Source organism: Apis mellifera, linkage group LG8, assembly GCF_003254395.2.
Source record: "Apis mellifera strain DH4 linkage group LG8, Amel_HAv3.1, whole genome shotgun sequence".
Lineage (NCBI taxonomy): Eukaryota > Metazoa > Arthropoda > Insecta > Hymenoptera > Apidae > Apis > Apis mellifera.
The window spans coordinates 7,018,231-7,042,581 of record NC_037645.1 but is presented as its reverse complement, the minus strand read 5'-3'; the positions used below and the strand labels follow the sequence as shown (position 1 = coordinate 7,042,581).

General features: G+C 35.2%; 1 protein-coding gene across 33 annotated transcripts in view; it reads left to right on the top strand.

Annotated features, from left to right (window-relative positions):
* The window catches only part of LOC409722 (basement membrane-specific heparan sulfate proteoglycan core protein), a 153,712-nt gene that overhangs the window by 116,755 nt on the left and 12,606 nt on the right, over positions 1 to 24,351 (top strand). For 10 of the 33 annotated variants that reach the window (XM_026442391.1, XM_026442399.1, XM_026442404.1 and 7 more), the window contains 21 exons: positions 1,296 to 1,403; positions 6,820 to 6,936; positions 8,440 to 8,589; positions 10,674 to 10,823; positions 11,269 to 11,379; positions 12,541 to 12,654; positions 17,191 to 17,298; positions 17,609 to 17,746; positions 18,767 to 18,988; positions 20,037 to 20,144; positions 20,464 to 20,607; positions 20,713 to 20,772; positions 20,910 to 20,924; positions 21,376 to 21,603; positions 21,688 to 21,825; positions 21,905 to 22,153; positions 22,246 to 23,122; positions 23,191 to 23,315; positions 23,389 to 23,566; positions 23,656 to 23,866; positions 24,165 to 24,305. In XM_026442391.1, the coding sequence (XP_026298176.1) occupies positions 1,296 to 1,403; positions 6,820 to 6,936; positions 8,440 to 8,589; positions 10,674 to 10,823; positions 11,269 to 11,379; positions 12,541 to 12,654; positions 17,191 to 17,298; positions 17,609 to 17,746; positions 18,767 to 18,988; positions 20,037 to 20,144; positions 20,464 to 20,607; positions 20,713 to 20,772; positions 20,910 to 20,924; positions 21,376 to 21,603; positions 21,688 to 21,825; positions 21,905 to 22,153; positions 22,246 to 23,122; positions 23,191 to 23,315; positions 23,389 to 23,566; positions 23,656 to 23,866; positions 24,165 to 24,305 (3,692 nt within the window). Of the gene's footprint in view, positions 1 to 1,295; positions 1,404 to 2,364; positions 4,932 to 6,819; positions 6,937 to 8,439; positions 8,590 to 10,673; positions 10,824 to 11,268; positions 11,380 to 12,540; positions 12,655 to 17,190; positions 17,299 to 17,608; positions 17,747 to 18,766; positions 18,989 to 20,036; positions 20,145 to 20,463; positions 20,608 to 20,712; positions 20,773 to 20,909; positions 20,925 to 21,375; positions 21,604 to 21,687; positions 21,826 to 21,904; positions 22,154 to 22,245; positions 23,123 to 23,190; positions 23,316 to 23,388; positions 23,567 to 23,655; positions 23,867 to 24,164; positions 24,306 to 24,351 lie in introns of those variants that run through there. The other 23 variants (XM_026442419.1, XM_026442411.1, XM_026442413.1 and 20 more) reach the window with 21 other exon arrangements.

Sequence of the window (24,351 nt, the reverse complement as noted above, 5' to 3'; positions counted from 1 at the left end):
TATTCAGTTATTCAACGTTCATCTCTTCTTTAATCCAAAATCGTCATCTTTTCCACAATTTCAAAGTGACCACCCTGTATATAAAAAGAATTTCTCCGCGATTCATAAAATTCAAAGTGATTCGAAGTTTCACGGAATCATTGGCTCATTCACCATTCATTAATCATGAATCGCACTGAAGTCATCGCTCACTCGGCCAAGCTATTGATCATCGCAAGAGAATTCTGAACGGTCCAACGATCTGTAACTGGGGAAGGGGTGGGGTGGGGGGTTTTACAATGAGGGTATCGACGGCTGGAAAGGGTGAAAAGGGGGAAAAACACGTCGAGAGGGGGAGCACGCTTGTGAATCGTAAGCCAGCGCGTGTTTTATTTTGTGAAGCAGGAGCTGATGAGAAGCTTGACTGCGCTTTTAACCCTTTAACCGTGCCATTCACTCGGGTCTTCTTTTCGTTCCAAATCACCAATTGGACGGAGGAGAGTCCCCCTTCCCTCCTCCTCTTCCTCCTCCTCTTCTTCCTCGACGAGACAGTGGAGGGAAAGAAGAACGTTACTTGATGATCCACTATTGTGTGTGTGGACGTTAATTTCGATGGAGTTAAATACATTTATTTGTCCTTCCTATTTGATTATGGATTTAATCACAGTTTAGTGAATTCTTTTTCTTTTTAAGATACCTTCTTTTGATATGGATTTTAACAAGATTAAATTTTATTAATCAATATCATGGAAAGAGTATTCTTCAATAATTATATTTGTTTGAACAATTGAATTTTCTATAAAAAAAAGAAAGATACGTAGTGAAAAATAACAAGAAACTTTTGATAAAAGTTAATATAGAACTTAAAAATCAATCACAGATGCTAGCTGATTATATATCTCAACAACAGAACTAAAAACCGATAATTTTATCCTAAAATTTATACAATCTACTCGTCAATTCAATTAACATCGTTACTCCCATTATCAAAACACTGTCATCAAGAGGCTCTTACAAATGCTTGCAATGTCCTTAATTAACACATTGTCATTCAATTATTACAATTGATATTCTGAAACATCAGTTATACGATTTACGAAATTTCTTCCAAACATCCAAAATCCAACGAGCAAGAATTCTCCTCCTCTTCCTCCTCCATAAATAATTAATAGTTGAGTGAGAAGGAGAGAAACATTTTTTTCCCCCTCTCCCTCCATTTTTTATTCATTCCACCCCGCGTCGAACCGTTACGGCTGCTACGATCGGGTGGCATCCGTTAAAGGGTTAAATGTGCATGAGTGTGGTGTGTGGAGCAGGTTGCGGAGCGACCGAGTTTCGCTGCACGGATGGACGATGCATCGGTTACGAGTTGCAGTGCAACGGGGTGGAGGAGTGCTCAGACGGCTCTGACGAGAGGGACTGCGGTAATTATGCCATTCACACCATTCTACACACCTGTTACTGTTACATACACGCACACACACATATATATATATACCCTCACAATTGCACACGCACACACACCGATACCGCACACTCTGATGGATTTTGAAACACCGTGTCTGTCTCCTCCTCTCTTCTTCTTTCAACTCGATGAGAATGAAGTTGAAATCGAAGAGTAATTCGCGTGTTTTTTTTTGTATTTCTCGTTAATAATAATAATAAATAATGATTGTTTCACTCGTTTAGATAATATCGAGGGATAAGATTTTATTGTTCAGTCGGAATGGCGAGAGTTGGATAGAAAGATTCGATAAGATTTCGATAAACGTTGGATTGGATTGTGTAGGAGAGGTCTTGGTGCGTGGTGAGAATGAGGTTTTAATATTAATAATTGATTCGGAGACTGGAAAGAAGAGGAAGAAATTGGGGAAATAACCCTTAAACTCGATTCGATTGGATTCGTGTCTTTTGACAGAAATTTTATTACAGTAATATTTGGAAATAGAATTCGAATACACACACACACACATACACACACCTGTTATTGAATATTTAAAATTGAAATCATTCAATTGTTGTATATATTATGCGTCTATAATAATTCGTTTGAATTTTTAACAAAATCAATTGGAGAGATTGCGCCATCTTGTTTCTTTCTTCCTCTTCTTTCCCTCGTTGATGTCTCCCTCTGTCGAGGGATTTCTAGGATTTTCCCTCGATATCATCTCTCTTTTCCCCTTTTTCATCTCCTCTCTCTCTCTCTCTCTCTCTCTTTTCGAAGAGGAGAAAAAAAATTGGTTGAAAAATCGTATATATATATATATATATGTTGATCGTGATGATCGTCGCAGAAAAATCGTTGTGGAGGAACGTGTACAACGATAGAAGTTTGTTTCTCAAGTTTTTGGAATCGAGAAAACGGAATTCGAATAACAACAACGAGAAGAACAACAATAACAACAGTTTTAATAAACGGCGCAACTCGAAGAGGAATCGAGAGAAATATTTGAAGAGAAGCGTCGATCCATTCGCGAGAAAGTATCTCAAGATGCATCCAGAGAATATTTTAAGATTCGAGGAAAATAATTGGGACGATTCAAAAATATCGGGCAAAAGTTTTCCAAGTTATTTGAACGAGGTTAAGAATGTCGTTGACGATGATAATTACTTGAAACCTGGCAAAAATTTTCAACGTTCGTTGAAGGAAGCGAGAAACGTTACCGATCGAGATGTTGCTGTCGGTAAGAGGAGAAAGAACAGAAACAGGAACAGGAAGAAGCATGTGGGCAAGGAGGAGAGGAGGTTCAAAAGCGACAAGAGAAACGAGACATCTTCGGCCGGTGTGTCGAGGAGAAGGGTGCGCGCGAAGAAGAAATCGAAGAAAAGCGAGAAAACGGCAGAACGGGAGAAGGAGAAATCGAGAAATCGAGTATTTCCAGTTTTTGGCCACGCGATCCCCGAAAATTCGACGGAAATTATCGGCTCGACCACTTCAAACTCGATGGAGAACGAGATATTTCACGATAAATTGGAAATTATCGGTTCTAAGGGAGGAAACGAAGAGAATGGTACTTGGATAGATAATGAAACGAATACAATGAAAAGCGAGACGTTTCGCAATAAATTAGAAACTATGAGTTCGAAAGGTGATGAGACCAGTACTACAAACGGTATCACAGTCTCAAAATTTGAGGAAGGTATCTCGGTTACGACGGAGATAAAGCGTTCCACGATGAAAGAGGATGAAAAGTTGAATGGAGTTGAAGTCGAGGCGAAAACTACGGAATCAGAAATGAAAGATGTGTCGTCTTTTACGAGCGATGAATTCGTTACGTCCACGGAACGAAGTGAAAAATTATTGTCGACCAAAAGTGAAGATCTGGAAGAAGGTATCGGAACAAGTACAGAGACAGTTATGGAATGGATATCAAGGCGACGAGAGAGCTTCGTCGACTCTTCGGACGTTTCGAACACGAATTGGTCCTCCGAGGAAGATTTGGACAAACGTTTGGGGGCCATCGCGGATGAAGAAAAAAATTCTTCCGAGGAAAACATGGCTTGGGAAAGAACGACATCTCTGTTGGACGAGATTGTATCGTTGGAAAATTCTTCCAGAACCACGGAAAATTCAAATTTATTTGACGTATTCGTCGACGATTCCAGTAAGAATTCTATAGAATCGGATATTGTTAATTCGAAGGCAAAAAAACGTTTCACTAAATATTTTCGCGAGTACAGCGTGACGCCGTCCATTTCAAGCATTTCTACGGATGCAGAATGGGAAAATGGAAAGGAGCACGATTTTACCGATTTGTATTTTCAAAACGCGACTCAATCGGTTTCGACGATTTCTACGATACCGAGCGAGGATTACGATTTATCGGCGAAAGTAGAAACAGAATTGTTCGAGACGGGTCGAAACGATTCCAAAGTTCGCATAAATCTGTTGAGCGATTCGAGATTGTCCACAGATCTCTCCATTCCTACGAGGGAAAATTTCAAAGACAAAGTGTACGACTGTACATCGAAGTGCGTGAATTATTGGAAGAGGTTGTACGAGATGAAAGAAAAGAATTATCAAGAGTTAATCGAGAAAATTCTGAAAAACGACGGGAGGATCGATTCCGGATTGATCGATTTCGAGAAAAGTATCACGTTTTCCAATCCCGATTTCGACAATTCCCCCGATTCCTCTCGAGACGTTTCAAAATTCGCGGTATTCGGTCATAACTTCGCGAGACCTCTTTATCAAAATCGTTCGTTACCGACCGAACCACCGAATTTGATAAAGATTATTAGCGAGGAGAAAACTCGAGAAGAAAATTCGAGCAAGGAGGGAAAAAGAGGTAACGTTGATCGGATCAACTTCAATAATAATTCCAATTCTTCGGTGAACTCGACATTACCGACGGAGCACACTTTCAAAGAATTCCAATCGAGAGAAACGGTGGACCAACGAAGGGAGCAGCAAGCTCAACATGGTAAAACGTATTCCACGAATTTCCCAGTGGTTAACAGCTTTCCCACGAGTAGAACAAAGTGCAAAAATAGTAAAAATGGAGAAGACGAATTTGGGGAAAATTGCGAGAAAGATAGCACGATGGAATGGATAACAGATTACAATCCGAACGAAGAGACGATTACCAAAAGATACGGCGATGTGTTCGTCGATGCGACTAGCACGGATTGGTGGGATACCGAGACATTCAAGTGTGATCAGGATCAATTTCTTTGCGAGGATGGAACGTGCATCGAGAAAGACAAGGTCTGTGACGGTGTGATGGACTGTGAGGGCAGCACTGACGAGTTCAACTGTGATAACAATGGGAACGATGGAAATGGAAATGGGAATGGAAATGGGAACGGATCGAACGAGTCTGACGAAGGTCCGACTTGCATGTCATGGGAGTTACTCTGCAACGGGACTTGTATCAGCAATCTCTCTCTCCTCTGCAATAACAAGATAGATTGTGACGAAGGATTTGACGAAGCTGACTGTGAGACGGAAGGTAGAAACAGGCTAACTCTTCGACATATCCTCTCTTCCACTCTACTACTGCAACTCTTTAACTTCTCTCTTCGTGGGAAATCTTCGAAACACTTGCTCTTCGATGATATCGTTGGATGTCGAGAGAGGGGAAAAAAAAAAAAAGAATATGGGATTCTATACGTTCTATTGAAAGTGCTGTAAAATGTGGTGGCTTCTTCAATGGTAGAATATGAGATGTTATGAAGAAGAAGATATATGTTTGTGTATGTGTCAGTATTTAATTTGTGACGTTCAATTTCTTGCTGTACAAAGGCCTTGAAGAGTAGAACATGTTAATAGTTTTCTTTCTCCACACGTGTTGGATTCTTCTTTTGCATTCGATCCGTAAGATTTTCTCAATTGCACTTGAGAAACTTGAATGAGCTTAACTTAGTTTTCTTTTTTTTTTTTTTTTGTTAGATCATGTCGAGATCAATAACGAATGCAAAGGGAGTTGTATCTGGATCTAACAATCCGTTTTTTTATCCGTTTAAAGAATTACAGTAAGGTAATTCGTTGATCCGTTTATTTATCCTCGAGGTTGAACGATCCGAGACTGGGGATTGAATTTCTGTTTGGAAATCAAACAACGTCGTTCCCGTTTCTTTTGGTTGATCGTTCGAGATTCTCAGTTAAAGCCTCGGTTAAGGCAGACACGAGAAATTAGTTACACGTCCATCAAACTCACACACTGTACAAAAAACTTTTATATAATACCTAATCGCCTTCGAGGGGGAGGCTTGGTTCGGATTGCTTTAAGTGTTAGTCAGCTTCGAAGGAATCCTTTGTACATAAAATGATACCCAGTAATCGACGAGTCGTGATGCTCTGCCAGGTTGTGAATATTGTATCGTGGCTCGTGTAATTCATCCTTCTGCCATTGGAGAAAGACGATCGATGAAAAATGACTCGAGGAATTATTTTTTTTTTCAATTTTAATTTTAAAGAAGAATAATTGATTTTAGATTTTTATGCAACTAAAGCAAGCTCGAGATATATGTCAAACTATAAAAGAAACGAACAAAAAATTGTAAATTCTTTTTCCACTTTTTTTTATCTTGATCCTCGTGCAAAAGCATAGTCTCCAATCTCTTCTATTCTCAGAAAAGTGAGAAATGTATGTTATATAAAAATATTTTTAACCTTTTTTAGCTCATTTGAACCAACTACTGAAGACAATTTAACTTAAAATAATTCCGCGCAGAAATTATAAAAACTTTCACGTCAAGCAAGTGGTGCTCTCTCGAGTGAAAAATGTTAATATCGTATAGTAATCAGAATTTCTTTTATTCGAGAAAACAACCAAAAGATATAAATTAAATCATCGGTTCAAGAAACACGTATGCAGCGATATTCTGTTAAAAAAAAATATATATTCAAAAAAGGACACGCACAATACCAAAAGCAATGGACAATAGTTATTGAAAACTCGGATGAACTAACAATAGGATGAGCACGAAGTGAAGTCATGATCCAGTATCGCAGTCTGGCAGTCCCCCCTCCCCCCCCTCTCCCCATATAATAAAAATATATACCATTTTCAGCAGTGTAACAAATGCTTTCAATGTATAATACATATATACACCGATATGTCCCCACGCTTTAAATGTGTTTCTCACCACACGTGCGTCTCGTCTCCACGTGGTGGATCCTCTCGCGTGCTTTGTGTACATACGTGTATTTACATTCGAATATATATAAATACATGTGTGTGAACCACGTGTAAACCCCACCATCACCACCTCGGCTCGAGCTTCGACATTATCGGTGCGGGCCGAAAAACTATAGGAACAAAGAGGAGCTCGAGACGGCGGTCGTTGACCATGAATACCAGGCTGTGTCTGTTTTTGCCGGTGGCGCCCCTGTAGATTTGGCCCCGTGCCCTTCTATGGACTTCACCTGCAGCGACGGCTCTTGCATATTGAAGAGCTCCGTTTGCGACGGATTCGACGACTGCCCACGGGCAGAAGACGAGCTTCACTGCGGTATATTAAACACTTACGTATCGTGTGAGGCCATTACAACGCCGGGGAAAATTTAATTTAACGTTATTTGTCATAATTTATTCGAAATAATGATGAATTTGAAGATAATTGTAATAAAAAAAAAATTGAAACAATATATAGATTATCAACTATAATTATATAGAATAAATTTAATTTAAAGTAACTTTATTCGAGATTTTTAATATTTTAATCTTCGTTGAATGTAAAAATGTGAAACGAAATTTGGATTATTTTATTATTATATTTTTGTACGAATTGGAATCGAGTAAGGGGAAGTTCGAGACGCGTTGGAATTGAAAATATCGTCCGGTGTTCTGATGGCCTCTGCTTCTGCTTGCAAAGTAATCTGAACTTACAGTGGATCATCAACCTGGATGAAGAAAGCTTTAATATTTTTAAGATCGAAGGAAGGATTATCCTCGTAACGGTTGGAGGAGAATAACAATGATGAAAAACATTTGAATTAAAACTTTGAGAACAAATAATTTGTAAACACAATTTTTTTTATTTCTTTTTCTATGGAATATTTTTCACGATAATTTCTTGTTTCTTTTTTAAAGAAGAGAATGTTGAAGCTTTCATTCATCCACGGTGCCTACATTTGTACATTTTGATAGCTTCAAAGTTTTAACCCTTGCCTCTCCAAGATCATTAATTGTACATAGATTCACGAGTCTTATACGAGAAAGTTATAGAAATTTTCTTAATTCCAGTTCGAAAACGCTAGAATAGAACGGTGAGGAATTCTCTACGAGTTCCTCGCGTATCGTTCAATAAGCAAATATAGCTTTCTGTATCGTTGTTCGTCGAACGCTTTCGTTGTTCGTGGACGAGCTTCGAGCTTTTCGTGATGTCATAACAGAATCGAAACCCTACAACTGATACCCCTCTTGATTAATCAACTATTATCCCTTATCGAGGAGGACAAGGTGTCTCTCGACGTCGAAGAAGGAAATTGAAAAAAAAAAGGAACCTAATTTTTCTTGCTTTTATAAAATATCGATAAAATTTAATCATTTTTCTTTTATAAAATTAGAGAAAGTGAAGAAGTGGAAAAAATCCAATTAATATATTATACTCGTCTTGCAAAATCTATTCCCAAATTAAAATTCGAATTTTCTTTGGAAAACTATCTTAAAACCATTTCAAACACAAATTAAATTAATTTATAAAACTTTTAACATTTTACATTTTATTCGTGATATTCCAATCAAAAAGAAATAAATAAATATTGCCATCGAAAGGGCTAGAAAAATTTCAATTTTATTTGAGAAAAAGATTGATTCTTCTTCGACGACGATTACTCTTGCCCTCCCGAGGACAAAAAGAAATTCCTTCCCTTTAAACAGCATTTTTAAAAACAGCATTTTCATTGTCGACATAACAACTTGTGTATATATATATATATATATATATATATAAATGTGTATTCTCTGCTCTTGTGTATTCCTGCTGCGACACAAACGACCCCCCAATAAACAGAACGGGAATGCACACCTACCCAGTTCAAATGTATCACCGGGAACAAGTGCATCGAGGGTATCTACAGGTGCGACGGCCAACCGGATTGTCCGGATCAGAGCGACGAAGATTGCGCTAACGAAACCATTACACACGCCACTCCACCTATCAGTACGCTCAGTTTTCACCCTCTTCATTTATTTTTTTTTTTTCTTTTATCCACAAATCTGCTCGATCAATGGTTCCGTAAAAAAAAAATTGATACTGCTACATGCATGTGTTTATCATCATTTAAAGAATAGAAGAAGTTGATGGAAGGACACAAAAATAAAAAAGGGAAAAAAGTGTGAACAAAACCAATGCAATTCAAATCATTAACATTGATCTTGAGAGTTTTGTGATATAATGCATTTTTTTTTTTATCCACAAATTTGCTCGATCAATGGTTTCGTAAAAATTGGATCGATATAAATAAAGAATAATTCAATGGAATAAAAAAAAAAATTCGAACGAAATCAATTGATGCAATTTTTGAACATTAATCTAAACATTGATCCAGCGAGTTTTTTGTTGTATGCGATGTGATGCGTTCGACGATGTTGGAAGAAACGTTCCCTCTGTTTCCAATGATTTTACGATGATTTCGGAGAAAAGTGAATAAAAATTTAATCTCAAGGAAATTTGATTAACACGTTTCTCTTTTCCATATAATTTAATATTGTAAATCCTGAAAAATTTTACATCTCGACAAAGGAGAAAAAAAATTTTTCATATCGCGAGATTTTATATATTTCGAGAGAATGGCGGGAAACATTAGGATAGTTTGTTCCAACGACAAATGAGCCCTACGATACATTTCGCTTGCTGTATAATACCATCCACTATTCGATTACACTCGACCTCTCTTTCCTCCTCCTTCCCCCCCCACTCCATCTCTGCCCTACTGCACGTTTCAAAGAAACGTGTTTACGAATACACTATGGGAGGGAGGGCCTCCTCCCTCCCTCCCTCCTCTTCACGTAGGGTAGTAGAAACCCCTGGCTGGGTAGACGCGTTTTTCTCGTTTGCTTAGCACTTGACAACGGGGATGACGATGCTGGCTTACTCACCGCTAATTAATTCATTAGCTTGATATATAAGCAAAACTTGGCTAAGAAGCCTCCTTCGTTTCCGGCTTTAGTTTTTCCAATTTACTGAAACCGCGTCCTTTTTTTTTTCTCTTTTTTTTTTTCAAAAATCAATATCCCTTGTTGTGTGAGAGTCTAACACTGATTGGGAGAAGTCAAACGGGGATCAAGAATTTCTTTTAAATTCTTTTAAATTTTCAGTTGACAAATCGATTAATTGATTTTGTTGATCGAAAATTTGAACTGATTGACTTTTTTCATATCATATTGGATTGAAAATGGCCATTGCGAGAGCGAAAAAGTACAGTAGATTCCTACTTATCCGACCTCGTTTTAATCGGACAAATAATGGTTGTAAAAACAAATTTTTCTCGTGTTGATTATTGTTTATATTATTGACATTATAATATCGATAAGATTGAGTACGCTTTAAATGGAAGACTATTCGACACTCTGAATGCAGAAACACTTTTAGATTCTCTCTAGATACGAAAAAAAAAAAATTGAATTTATCAATTTATTAACTAATTTTTTAACTCCGATTTAGTCGAAGCGAAATGGATATAAGGAAAATATCGATCTCTATCCATCTCTCTTCGTTCAACGAAGAACTTAAATTAGTCGGAACGAACTCGGACGAATTATTGCATACCAACTTTTATATATTCGTTCCGACCTCCGTGTCCCACGAATACTTCTAACCGCTCGATACCTAATTTAACTCTTTTCAAACCTCGTGATATTGTAACGAAAAAGACGAAAAATATATCCGGATAAAAAGTGATCTTGCTCGCGTCGATAAATTCAAAATGTCAACTCAAGATAGAGACGGGTTAAAAATGACTCGAGGGCCACCGACGGCCAACGAATTCATTGATCCCTGTTTACGTTACGCGTTTAACTTTCTTGACCCCTTAAATTTCTTTCTTCACGCGTGCAAAAGAAACTTGTGTAGAGTTGACCTTGACTGACTGGACAGTTAGATTCAATTCTGAATTAATTCCACGAACAGCATCGTTGTCCTCGTTCTCTCTCTTTCTCTCTCTCTCTCTTTCTTTTTCTTCCACATTGGTAGAAAAGCTTGTGTCTAGTAGCTGGCAATGTGCTTGTCTGTGTATGTACGTTCAGGCCAGCCGTGGCCGGGCGGTGCAACCGAGAGCCGGAGGGAATGCGATCCGAGCAAGGAAATGCGTTGCGACGACGGACAATGCATTCTGCTTCGACGCAAATGCGACAATATCTTCGACTGCCTCGACGGCAGTGACGAGCGTGGTTGTGGTAAGACCCCTTTGTGCTTCCGTTTCGAGTCACTCGAGCAATTCTTGCCATTTTCCAAATATATACTTTTTTTTTCATCAAGCAAGAAAAAAATTAAACTATAGATATCGAAGAGATAAGAATAAGAGATTTTATTATTTTAATGATAAAAATATGATCGAATTGTGAGATTTTCAAATTTGAGAAGATGCAAGATTTCGAGTGACGAATTTGTTCCATTTACCATCCTTTTTCCTCCTCCTCCCCCCCCCCCCCACTTTGGTGCCTTCAACCGTCGTGAAAACAAAACAAAACAAAACAAAACACTCGCGAGGATTGAGCGACGACTAGGAGGTAATATGATCCTGGTGGTCACTTTAGAGGCACCGAAGGTCACCTCGTTATATACCTTATTTGTCGAAGCTTCTTTAACGCTTGTTGTTGAGCTGTTGTGACTTGTGTCAAGGTGTCTGCTCACCTGCCGAATGGAAATGTGCCAGTGGTGAATGCATAGCGGAAATCGAGAGATGCGACAATGTTATCCACTGTGCTGACGGATCTGACGAATCTGGATGCGGTAACTATGTCCTGACAATCGATGAAAAGTGTCCTGGCCCACTTGGTCTTGTTCCTTTGCGTGTGACTTTCCAGAAAAAATATATATATATATCTATCGTTTCAAAATCGAAGATATTTTAATTTGATTGAAACTAGTTTTGAACACTAGGATCTGATAAGTAGATATTATTTAAAGACTTACTAACAGATGAGGCACATTTCATGGCATCTCTAACTCCATCCCCTGATCCTTTATTATCATCTGTATGCAAAACGACACAATTTTAATCATTAATTAACAATTCGCATTTCCTTGCTGGAAAATATATAATTGATATTATTAAAAATCAATTTCGCTCTTTTTCGTGTCAATGCAAGCAGGATTTTTTTTTTATAAACGTTTATACGTGCAGAATGTGACTGTTTAATCCGTTATGATGTAAATGCATGTTTCTGCATGTTATTCTTATAAATGCATGTATGGCATCATGAATATTGCGTCATGGATACTCTTTATATTTTCATTTCCTGAAACGTATACTAGTCATTTTTTAACCCATTCGTTGTTTAAATCTCGACTTTTAGTGTATTATTTCTTCTGTAAAACATCAGTGATAATTGTTTCATTTCTGAAATGGACTACCACACCTTGTATTGAACTATATTTTGGGTTTAAAATAGAAAATTTTTATTCCATATATTTTCAAAGTAACATTGAAACGATATTATTCTTCTAAGTCTTCTAAATTCCAAGTTTCATAACTAAAAAAAAAATTCCAAATTATATAATAGTAAATTAAGCATTATAAAATGTGTTTTGTACAATGAAAGGGTTAAGGAATTGTGTATACACCTCAGGATATCTATTGGAGATATCAAATAGATGTGAGTACTTTCATTTCCATTTTTGAATTAATGGACCAACGTGCACGCAAAGAAGCCTAAGGCCAAGAGTGGTAACGGAGTCTCATATGTCTCTTTTAATAATTTCAACGATTCTTTTCTTGAATAAATATATTATATTAGAATATATATTAATCGCAAAAGTTATCGACATATGATAATTAAAAGTGGACATGGACTCTGTCGGTAAGGTTATTTTCTTCGTCCGTATACGCGCCATTGCACGAAATGCTCTAATGAAAAACCACCTGGCTATTTTTGGGGATCGTGTTTGTAGTAAGTGAATGCCCAGCTGGAATGTTTCGATGCAACGACGGATTGTGCCTGGACAATAAGAGACGTTGCGATGGTCGACCACAATGTTCGGACGGCTCGGACGAAATCAACTGCCGTACGATCGCCACTTTTCTCAATTTATCTGCTTGCCTCTTTTTTATCTATCGATTTAAACTGATTCGCATTGCAAGCTATGCTATATCGATAAATTCGAATGGGATCGGTCCTCTAGTGATCGACGGTCGATATAGAAAAACTATATGGGAATCCCCTGGGCAAATTGATATATCAGTGGTTCTCATTCTTAATGTCGCAAATTTTTAATCAAGTTCCTGAGAATTTCTTTTTGATCGTGTTATTTTTATACGATTTTGAATAAAAGAAAATTATTATTGACGAAGTTATTATCGTTAAATAAAATTTGCTTTGTTTTGACTTGGATTTAATTTTATTTTGTAATAAAAATTTATGAATTAAAAATTTTAATTTATGATTACTGAGACAATAAGTTGAGAACTGCTGTCATAAACCACCTGCGCCCTATTTTTCATAATGCAAGGAGCATAATTTGCGCGAAAGGGTTCACCCTTCTTCTGCAACAACACATTTCCATTTTTTGCGAATTTATATTTAGACAATAGAGTATCTCAAAGAATAAATTTCTAAATTTAAAAAGAAAAAAGTCGTTTCACAGAGGATTGCGATTAAACAATCAATGTTTAATATCCTTCGATCGCGATATAGCAGCCTGTAATACAAATCAACCAATTTTGGACTGGTTCTCTATTTTTATTCTCGTTTTCCTTGTCTGTCAATTTCCAATCTTTTCGGATTAAACCCATGAAATCGCATCATAAATTATTCCATGATTGGGTTTCGATATTTTTGGGACTGTATCGTAAAAAGAACCGATTTTCATGGAGGGAAAAATAGAAGCTTTTTTAACATATATTTTTTAATTTTTTTTTTTATGCATCTATTCCATATATCTTAACTTTTCTTCGATGACAACGTACGCAAGATGTTCCACTGTGAAAAATTTTAAACTTTCGTGACTTGAATTCGTATCATTGTTACAATTTGAGACTTCTCGATATAAGACGCATCCTATGAAAGTAATATTTCAAAGTTTCATCGGATTGTAACTCTTTCAGAAATCGAATGACACATATATCAATATTTTGTGAGTTCGAAAAATGAAGGATTATTACGACAAAAAAAAAGCATAGAATCAAGAAGTCGTATTATATATAACTATGATCTTTTAAAATATAATAAGATCACTGAAATCATATTTGAAATAATATAAATAACTTTTACTTAACATCTCTATCACTTAACCTAACCTAAAAAATATATCGATATATCAATCTTTCAGGAAACTTTAATTTTTAATTTTTAACAATTAATAATTTCGAATTCCAATTAAAAAGTTTCAGATTGTAACAAATTTCGTCTCCTCCTCGTATCCTCCATCCAAAAATTTGATGGTAGAAAGGTAGAAAGGAACTAGAGAGTACCTTAAAAAGATAGAACGTGTCGGTTCATCGGATGGACGCGCGAGGAAACAAGGTGGAGCGTGAAAAACGAGGAGAAGCCAGAGAATGGAAATCGATGCGTACACAGGGGATAGTGGAGAGAGCCCTCCACCTCTTCCCTGGTCGCGGCTCGGTCTTCAAGACGGCAATTAAGAAGCTGTAACTAATGCCAGCCTGCTCTTGTCCGCCCGTGCAGAGCCGTTAATCTCGTTTCCACGTTCTTATCGACCGAGGCGGACATTGACTGCCCGTCTTTCGCTGCTTGAATCCCGACGCCGCGATCAGAATCTCACGATAGAGGGACATCGTTGAGGTTATGGAAGCTTTCATGTACAACATAGAGATTTCGATGCTTGAAATCTTCTAAAACGAAAGATGTAAATTAATCGACTGGTTCGAAGGGGAATTGATGAATTTTTTAAAAAAAAGTTTGGGTTTTTCACATGGGTAGTGGTCTTGATTTTTGTATGTGGGACTGTTCTTTAGAGAAAAAAATATGGAGGAAAAGTTCCTTCTTAAGAAGCTTTTTTTTTTTTTTTTTTTTTAATCGAACTTGAAAGGTGGTGCACTTCTTCGTGGCATTTCAGTGGTTCTCTTTAAAATTGTTTGTAATATTATTTTCATTATATCTTCAAATCTATCTTTAATTCCAATTAATTTTTAATTTTCTTCAAACATCTTTGTAAATTTAACGATTTTCATTTGTTTATGTATTGAAGTTATTGAAAGAGCAATTGATTTTGCGTTAAAAATTTATCTTGATATTTAATTAAAAAAAATGAAACGAATTAATTAAGTTTAAAAGCAATAGGTTGAGAACCGTTGGAATAGCTACGTTAAAAGCTCTCACTCGCGACCGACTTTCAAGTCGTTTTTCTTGAGAACGGAAACTCGGGCTGAAAAAATGCATTGCACATTTTTGACTCGTTTCTCCATTAACAATCGCACGATTAACTCACTCTCGCAAGTTATTTCGTATTTTATTTAAAAAAAAAAAAAAATACTCTGCTTCGAATGAATCCTACAGAAGAGCTATTCTCGCGTTAGAATAACAATCAAATATAAATCGTCGGTTCTACCGGCAAAAACAAAGCTGGTTTAATTGCTTTAAGAGCATTAAATGTACTGTTTGCCTGTAAGATTCATTAGAACCTTTGACCTATTGAAGGTATTTATTATATATGGGGATAATATCAGAAATGTAATTCCAAGTAATCTATCCCTCTTTTTCTCTCTTTCTCTTTGCATATCCTCTTCTATATAGCTTTGTTTTAATTATCGACGTATCTTTATGTTTCAGCGCGACATCAAATCTCGTTTTAATAAATTCAAAACTATTTAACTGATACTTTGAAAATACTTGAAACACTTTGTTGCAAGGAATTCTATATATATATATACATACTATATATATCTCCCTGTGGCTCGAATATTCTATCTGTCTTATATTTTCTTTCCCATTTTTCTTCTCTCTGTTTCTCACACATATGTTGTTTCATTTCTTTTTCTTCATCTTCTCTTTCAGCACAGGTTGCCTGATCTTGTTATGTATTACCTCTTCTATTCTACATATCTGATTGTATATATACCTATGTACATTATATATATATATATATATATTTAAATTTAAATTTATATATTACATATCTTTTTTCCATCCTCTATTAGATCATAAGTTTTAACACAGCGCACGTACACTGGATCCTAAGATCGATAAATTTAACAAATTATTACTTCCTTCTCATACACTGGAGTCGAGAGGAAAATTTTGAATTACGTTTTACAATTTCTTTGCACGCAATTATTCATTTTCACAAATTATAGGAAAACTTTCGATCCAGCCCCAGTGTATGTCTCTCCCTTCTTCTTCTCTCTTCTTTCTCTCACCATTTCTTTTTTCCATCTTATATCACACACCTCATAGCCTTAGAATTTACGAAGGCATCGCCTTTTGCCTTTAGATCTTTCTGTTTGATACCGTTTATAAACCGTTCATGTAGCTTTTTGAAATTACATTACACACTCTTGCTCCCTAGGGAGGACGTAGTTCACGTGGAGTTATCGTGTTGCATAGTAGAATTTCTCCTACTTACCGATATTCTTACCAATATACAATACCAATGGAATAGCTATCAATTTCTCCATTATCGAATCGACTCACGCGCGATTAATATCGCGAAATCGTTTATTAGAAACAGTATTGCTTCTTCCCGTGTTGAAATCACAGTAAAGCGTAACACGATGTTCAAAATCGAAGAGCATTTTGTTACGCAATAACAATGGTGCTCTTTGATAAAGGGCTATCGTGCAACGAAACGATTTTGATATATCTATAAATTCTTTTTCTTGGAAGAAATCTCATGTTAAATTCCTCCGATTTTCCTAGAAGGAAAATATCGAAATATGAATAAGAATTCGAAACGATTCAAGATTCAAGATTCGAAATTAAAATTAAATAAATGGAAGACTATGTATAAAAAATAATATTGAAGGAACGATAAAAAGAAAGTTAGTACAATATTCCATTGGTATTATTATTTTTCTACTTATCGTTATCTATAAATACCGATGATAAACGTCGTAGAGAGTTGGCCGATTTGGGTTCGGTGTACATGTGCGCTCCTTAAAACGTCGCATGACATCCGGCAGTGTGCACGCTGTTTGTCCGACGATTTTTATCCCTGTTGATATCTCGACGGTTTATATCGATCGGTTTAATTATCACAGGCCACTTATTATACTTTCTTTCTCTTTCTCTTTCTCTCTTTCTCTACATTTAATTATGCCACAGGCCTGTAGAAAATCGATCAAATGGCTGTCCATCCATTTTTATTTTTCTAGTTTCCTTTTTTTCTTCTATTGAATTCTCACTATTTAGTCGGATCTCTCTCTTTCTCTTTCTTTCTCTCTCCTGTCGCTTTAGAATAATATACACGGCATTATGTTATGGATGGTATTTATGGATTTTAGGGAAGCGAGCACACTGCTACCTACTTCTTTTTCTCTTTCTCTTTGTTTCTTCTTCTTTTCTTTTTTTTCATTTTTTAGTTTCTTTTGGATTTATCGATTTTGAAATCGTCATTTCCTCTATTAATTGTCGCCCGTCTTTTCAGAATGTCCCGATGGTCAGTTACCATGTGACAACAAAGTGTGCATCAACAAAAACTTCTTCTGCGATAACAACATCGATTGTCACGATGGGAGCGACGAACGCGATTGCAGTAAGGGTTTTCAAACCGTTTCGAACTGTTTCGAACCTGTTCGAGATGGTGCTTTTTCAATGTTCCGGATCTTTCTGGAACTCTTTATCTGTTTCTCTTTTTTTCTTCGAAGCATTCTAACTCTCTCTCTCTCTTGAATTGACGATCAATCTCTGAAAATGCTTAGTTTCAGTTCTTTTCTTTACTTATTATAGTGTTAAAAGAAAAAACCAATTCAATTATGTTGTCTTAGTGCATCCAACTTATCCTGAGTCGTCAGTAGTGATATATTGTTGAGAAAAAAAAGTTACAAAAATATTTAAAATTACAGATAATGCCGTGACTCAACCACCAAGATGTCGCGAGGACGAGTTTACTTGTCGCGATGGAACCTGCATTCCGCAATCAGCCCTCTGCGACGAACGACCCGACTGTCCTTACGCGGAGGACGAGGCCAATTGTCTTCAAGGTAGGTCAAGGGACACGTCACCAAGAGACAGGTTAGAATGGTGGGAAAGAGAAATTGAGCAGGAACACGTGTGCACCGGCAGAAACATGTCCTAGTTATCACATGTATAGGGAAATATAGTTTGGCCAAAAATTGGTGGAAAAGGCTGCAAGTACCAGGAGCAAAGAACAAAGAATCATTTGAACATCTTTTAAGCTTTGTCTAATTCCATGAGAAAAAAATATTGTCAAGTTTGCTAGCTATTTATTTCTCTGATATGTATGTGTGTGTGTTTGTGTACAATATGTGAAAAGAAAAAGAAGGTTTTTAAACACTTTTTTACATGCATTTCTGATGTGTGTACTCTCAAATGAGAACTACTGTTAATGAGGAGAATTATATTGTTTCAATATTTGAAAAATACTTGTGCAGGATGAACAAATGATAATTCATAGTGAAATACGTTTCTCAAGGTTTCTAATAAGAGATCCATGAGGATTTTTGATGTCTGACCAGGTCGTGGCCGTTTCCACTGTTTGTACATAAGCTCTATTCGATATTGCACACTTGATCCACAGTAGATCACGCAACGCACCAGGTGCACACGCAGTGTTTGGCCGTGACACCGTGTTCACCGCTTGCTAGAGGCAATCTAAATTGTGCCGCACCCAGTTTGTACGTGCACTGATTCAGTCACAAGTGCTTCAGATTGTACATCACACTGAGATGTATAACGTCAGACATTATAGTCTAGATTCTAGAATCCAAATTCATTTTATATTAATATCAATCTTCTTATGCTAATCATGATACACTGTCAATCTGAGGTACGTGGAAAATCACATATAAAATAGTTGATCAGATTACCTCTTCCTACAGAGATGAGAAAACAAAACTGGATTCTCAAGTAGTAAGTAGTCAGTAGGATTAAATTTCAAATTGCAGAGATGGCAAAGATCGTTAAAAAAAAAAAAAAAGAAAAGCAAAATGAAAGAGAAACACCATGTACGAGGTGTTTTGTTCAGTTTCGGTTACTTCTAGGTAAGAACACGTCGGATAGAACCAACCTGGTAGGGCTAATCCACGAGACTCGGGATAACAAGGATTACAATCCGGATTATCAAGCGCCTGCTAATCACAGTACTCCAAGAAGTTGTGCTCCCGATGATTTTGTTTGTGCTGATGGCACTTGCATCCCTGAAACTCACCACTGCGACCATTTCTACGATTGCCGCGACTTTACCGACGAACAGTATTGCTTCGGTTAGATCACTGGGCAGATCTTGATGATCTGTTGGCGTCCATCTCTCTTCGCCTCATTTTATTTTTGAATACAATTAGCTCTACTCCAATTGTCAAATTAAATAGTATACGTATGTTAGCATTTATCCAAACAATTACTATAGTTCCTGGATAAATGAGATTAATAAGATTATTTGTGAAAGTTTATTAAAAACAAAAATAAATAAATAAATAAGATCCAAGAAAAGAAAATGAAAGAAATGAAATCACTTAAAACAGGAACTAATTATCCTAGTGTACTATTTATGTATTTGGAATTTCAATATAATCTGATTGAACTGAAAATAATTTGGTTGAAAGATTATTTATGATTTGATGAATGAAATTAGACATTTGTTGGAAATCCTGGACGCCACAGATTCTCTGGACTCTGTATTTGTTTTTGAGTTTGTGTTAGCAGCCGAATAGTATAGGTTGTTCGAGTAGATACTTGAATGAATTTTACTTGCACAGTCGCGCGTGCAACGCATTCTTATGTAATTTTTAATGCATCCATTGCCTGACATGATGTATTGAATTCCAGTTAATACAAACTTAATATAGATACTGTTGTTATGGCATGTGATATAGTTAATCTTTAATCTAGTAGATTAAAAATTAGAAAGAAAGAGTATATCTTAGTATTTTATAAATATTCTCCTTGGAAGCGATTGATGTTATCTAGTATTTTAAATGTTATAGTAGTTATAGTGAAAGTTTCTGATTAGTATATATTAACACGCATAGAAAAATATATATGAGATGTTTAATTTTTCTATGCGTTGTTTTTTTATGCGTGCAGATTTTTGTACATATATTAATAATTTTATATCTGTTTTTAGCATTTTTAGGTACCTGGTAATTCATGCTCTTTTTCATCCCTTAGAACATTATTATTTCCAGATTATTAGAGTCTCTTTGTGTCTTGTTCAAATTTTTAAACGAACGCACATTTTTTTCTTAACGAACAATCATTTTTTTAAAATAAAGATATAGATTTTATTTGTTATAATGTTTAATGTATTTTTAGGCTGTGGCAAAGATCAATTCCAATGTGCAGATGGAAATTGCATTAGGATTGAGGACCAATGCAATGGTTATATTGATTGTGCTGATGGAACTGATGAAGATGATTGTGGTAAGTATAATATTTTAGTTATATACATTATATAACTATTATTATATAATAATATACTGTTTTATAATATATATAGGCTATTATTATATTATATTATATTCGTGAAATATTTTTTGATTTTAAAAATCAAAATAAATACAAAAGTTATAGTGTAAAAAAAAAAAAATATCTTGAGATTTATTTGAGGATGAGATTTTTGTCACATCATCATCTCCTATTATTTTTGTATACTTTTTAGTTTATTTAGACTTTTAAAATTAATATGATAATTTTCTAAGATTTAATTAATAATTTAATTAATAATTGTAAATTCCATCAGATCATTTTGGTCCCCATCCAATGTCTGGTCGAGTTTGTCCAGCTGGTTTCATCATGTGCATCAGAGACAGAGATTGTGTTCCTCAATCTTCTCTTTGCAATGGAATACCAGAATGTAGAGATAGATCTGATGAAGAATATTGTAGTACGTAATTAAGTTGATTAAAATTAAAGTTAAAATTAAAGTTAAAATTTAGTTGTATCATGTAATTCATATTATTGATTTTTCTTTTTTTACTTATTTATATAGCCACAGAACCATCTAGCCTTAGCTTGAAGACTTATCCAAGTGAGCAAGTGATTAAAGAAAGTAAGTTTGAAAAACTTGCAATGATTATAATTATAAAATAATAATAATTCAATTACACAAAATATACATACAGTAGAATATAAACTCTTGATTAATAATAAAGATTTTTAATTAATTTTAATTATTATCTTGGCCAGATCCGGCGAAGCAAGGTAAGATTTTATGGAGAAAAAGTGCAAGTATTCTTATGTAATTTTTTGATTTATAAAATATGTGATTAATGATTCATCTTAATTATGGATATCCATTTAAGAAAACCATTTTGTTCATTAAGAATTATAATACCAGAATTGTTTACATATTTGAAAGCTTCGCATTAATTAATTTATAATTGATAATAAATACAATATGCATGTAAATATGTTCATACAACGATAAATATTTTAATTTAATGATTTTGTGAAATCGTTTTTAAAAAATTTTCAAAACAACATCATATATCGTTACATGTACAAATTTTACTCACACCAAATAATGAAAATTTCCTCTTAATATAAGCTACTTACAAAAACATTACAAATAATTCCACACAAATAACACACAATGACAAAAAGGAAGAAAATTATTTTTATTTTAATAGAATATTATTGTTTTAAAAATCAGGTCGCGAAGTTGTGTTTCAATGTCGCGACGAAGGTCCTCTTCGGGCTAAAGTACGCTGGCTACGAGGAAATAATCTTCCTCTGCCATCTGGAAGTCGAGATATCAATGGACGTTTGGAAATTCCAAATATCCAGTTGAATCATTCGGGATCATACATTTGTGAGGCTGTTGATTATCCTCCATCCACTCCTGGCCAACAAGTTAGCGTATATCTTACTGTAGAAAAATGTATGTATCTTTGAACTTGAAAAATTTATAGTTTGAAAAACTACATAAAACATAAAATTAATCACCTTTTCATTTTTCACGTAGTTGACCCACCAGCGACAAGCAGACCTCATGTGTGTCAATATGATGAAGCTACTTGTAGCAACGGTGAATGTATTCCTAAGTCATATGTATGCAATGATAGATTAGACTGTACCGATGGTTCTGATGAAATGCGTTGCAGTAAGTTTTCATAATTTATTTAACATTGATATTTTTCTGGAAATTTTCTTACTGGAGGGAAATTAATTGTATCGAACAGGTCCACACGGTTGCGAACCCAATCAATTCCGTTGCAATAATACTCAGTGTGTAAGTAAACTATGGCGTTGTGACGGTGACAAAGATTGTGCCGATGGCAGCGATGAAGAAAATTGTGCTCCGAACAAACCAGGCTCTCCCTGTCGCTTCACAGAATTTGCTTGTGCCAGTAATAACCAATGTATACCTAAAAGTTATCATTGTGATATGGAAAAAGATTGTTTAGATGCTAGCGATGAAGTAGGATGTTGTATGTATTTTTTCAGATATAATCTAAATATAGAATATATAAAAAAAAAAGTTTGATACAAATAATTTTTCCTTTTTTTTTTTTTATTATAGCTCCAGTTTTTATAGTGAAGCCACCTGTCCCTATGATTACACTGAATATAGGGGAAGTTTTAACAATCACCTGTACAGCAATTGGTGTGCCTACTCCTGAAATCAATTGGCGTCTTAATTGGGGCCATGTCCCTCCCAAATGTACCATGACATCTATAAATGGAACTGGAACACTCACATGTCCTAACATTCAACCAGAAGATCAAGGAGCTTATTCTTGTGAAGGATTGAACAATGCTGGTTTCGTATTTGCCATACCTGACGCTATTGTCATGGTAAATAAATCTATGAGAGATATTTGTCCTAAAGGAATGTTCAATTCTGAAGCCAGAAATCCAGATGAGTGCATCTCCTGTTTCTGTTTCGGTGTCGCTACTGAATGTCATAGTGCCAATCTCTTCACTTATCATATTCCTCCACCAATGGATCGTCATAATATCATAGAAGTCAAATTTCAACCAAATATTCAAATTCTAAATGATATTACTGGACAGATCTCAATCCTGAGAAGCATAGATCGAAATGGTGTACAATTATATCAACAAGACTTACTATCGAATACCGATAAGGAACTTCCTTACTTCGCCCTACCTGAAACTTACTATGGAAATCAATTGAAATCTTATGGTGGTTATTTGAAATACAGAGTACGTTTTAACGGAACTGGTGTAGCAAATTCTGCACCATCAGTTATTTTAAGCGGAAACAATTATCGTCTAGTGCATAGAGGAAAACAGTTAATACCGAATTACGATAACGAGGAAATTGTGAGATTTTTTCAAGGCGAGTGGTATAAACAACAAGGATGGAATGAAATTCCTGCTACAAGAGAAGATATCATGATGACACTAGAGAATGTAGACAATATTTTGATTAAGTATGTATGCTAATTTAATAAATATTATATAAAATTACCTGAAACTGATAAAAAAAAATATTTATTAGAGCACAGTATGATAATTCTCCATACTTGGATATCCGAATTACTAATATAGTAATGGACACAGCTGATGTAAGAAATACTGGACTTGGATCAGCATCTTATGTCGAAGAATGTGAATGTCCTTCAGGTAAATGTTATTTTAATTTAATATATCTTTCAATTTCTATTTAAAATAATCATGACATATGATAATTATTTAGGATATAGTGGTTTGTCATGCGAGCAGTGTGCGCCTGGATATTTAAGACGACAGTCTGGTCCTTGGCTTGGTCAATGTTACAGAGATGAACCACCATGTTCTTCAGGATATTATGGAGATCCTTCAAGAAACATTCCTTGTCAAATGTGTCCTTGCCCGCTCACCAATCCATCCAATCAGTAAGATAGTATAATTGAATACTTAATAAAAAATATTATAAATATTTTAAAATGAAAAGATTATGCTACATATAAATTGTCTGAAATAGATTTGCACGTACTTGTCAGCTTGGCTCAGATGGTCAGCCTACCTGCAATTGTCCACCAGGATATATAGGTCGTAGGTGTGAACAATGTGATGTAGGATATCAAGGAAATCCTCTTATTCCAGGAGATATGTGTGTTCCCATATCTCATTGCGATCCTGATGGTAGCCTTAGTTTAGTTGCAGATCCTATCACTGGAAGATGTCGGTGCAAGGTAATTAAAATTAAATTTTTAATTCTTTTATATATATATATTTTTTCTATATAATTTATAAATCGAATAATTATATAGAAATTTGTAAAAAAAATAGAAATAAGAAAAAGAATAGAAATTATTTATTCATATAAAATAAGTTTGTATGATGTATTCGATGTTATTTATGCTGTCATTTAACTCGGAAATATTTCTACTCTTTTATAAAGTAAGTACAATTTGAAATAGATAAAAATAATTATAACTATGGTATGATAAAGGATATTGGTGTATTGGTTTTAAATAAAATGGTTTATAGTTATATGCCACGGGTCTTACTTGCAATCAATGCAAGGCAAATACATTCAATTTGGCAACGAAAAATCAGTTTGGTTGTATCAGCTGCTTTTGCATGGGCATTACTAATAAATGCGTTTCCTCCAATTGGTATAGAAATGATGTGAGTATTTTATATTGCAATTAATAAAAAACTTATCCTCTATAAA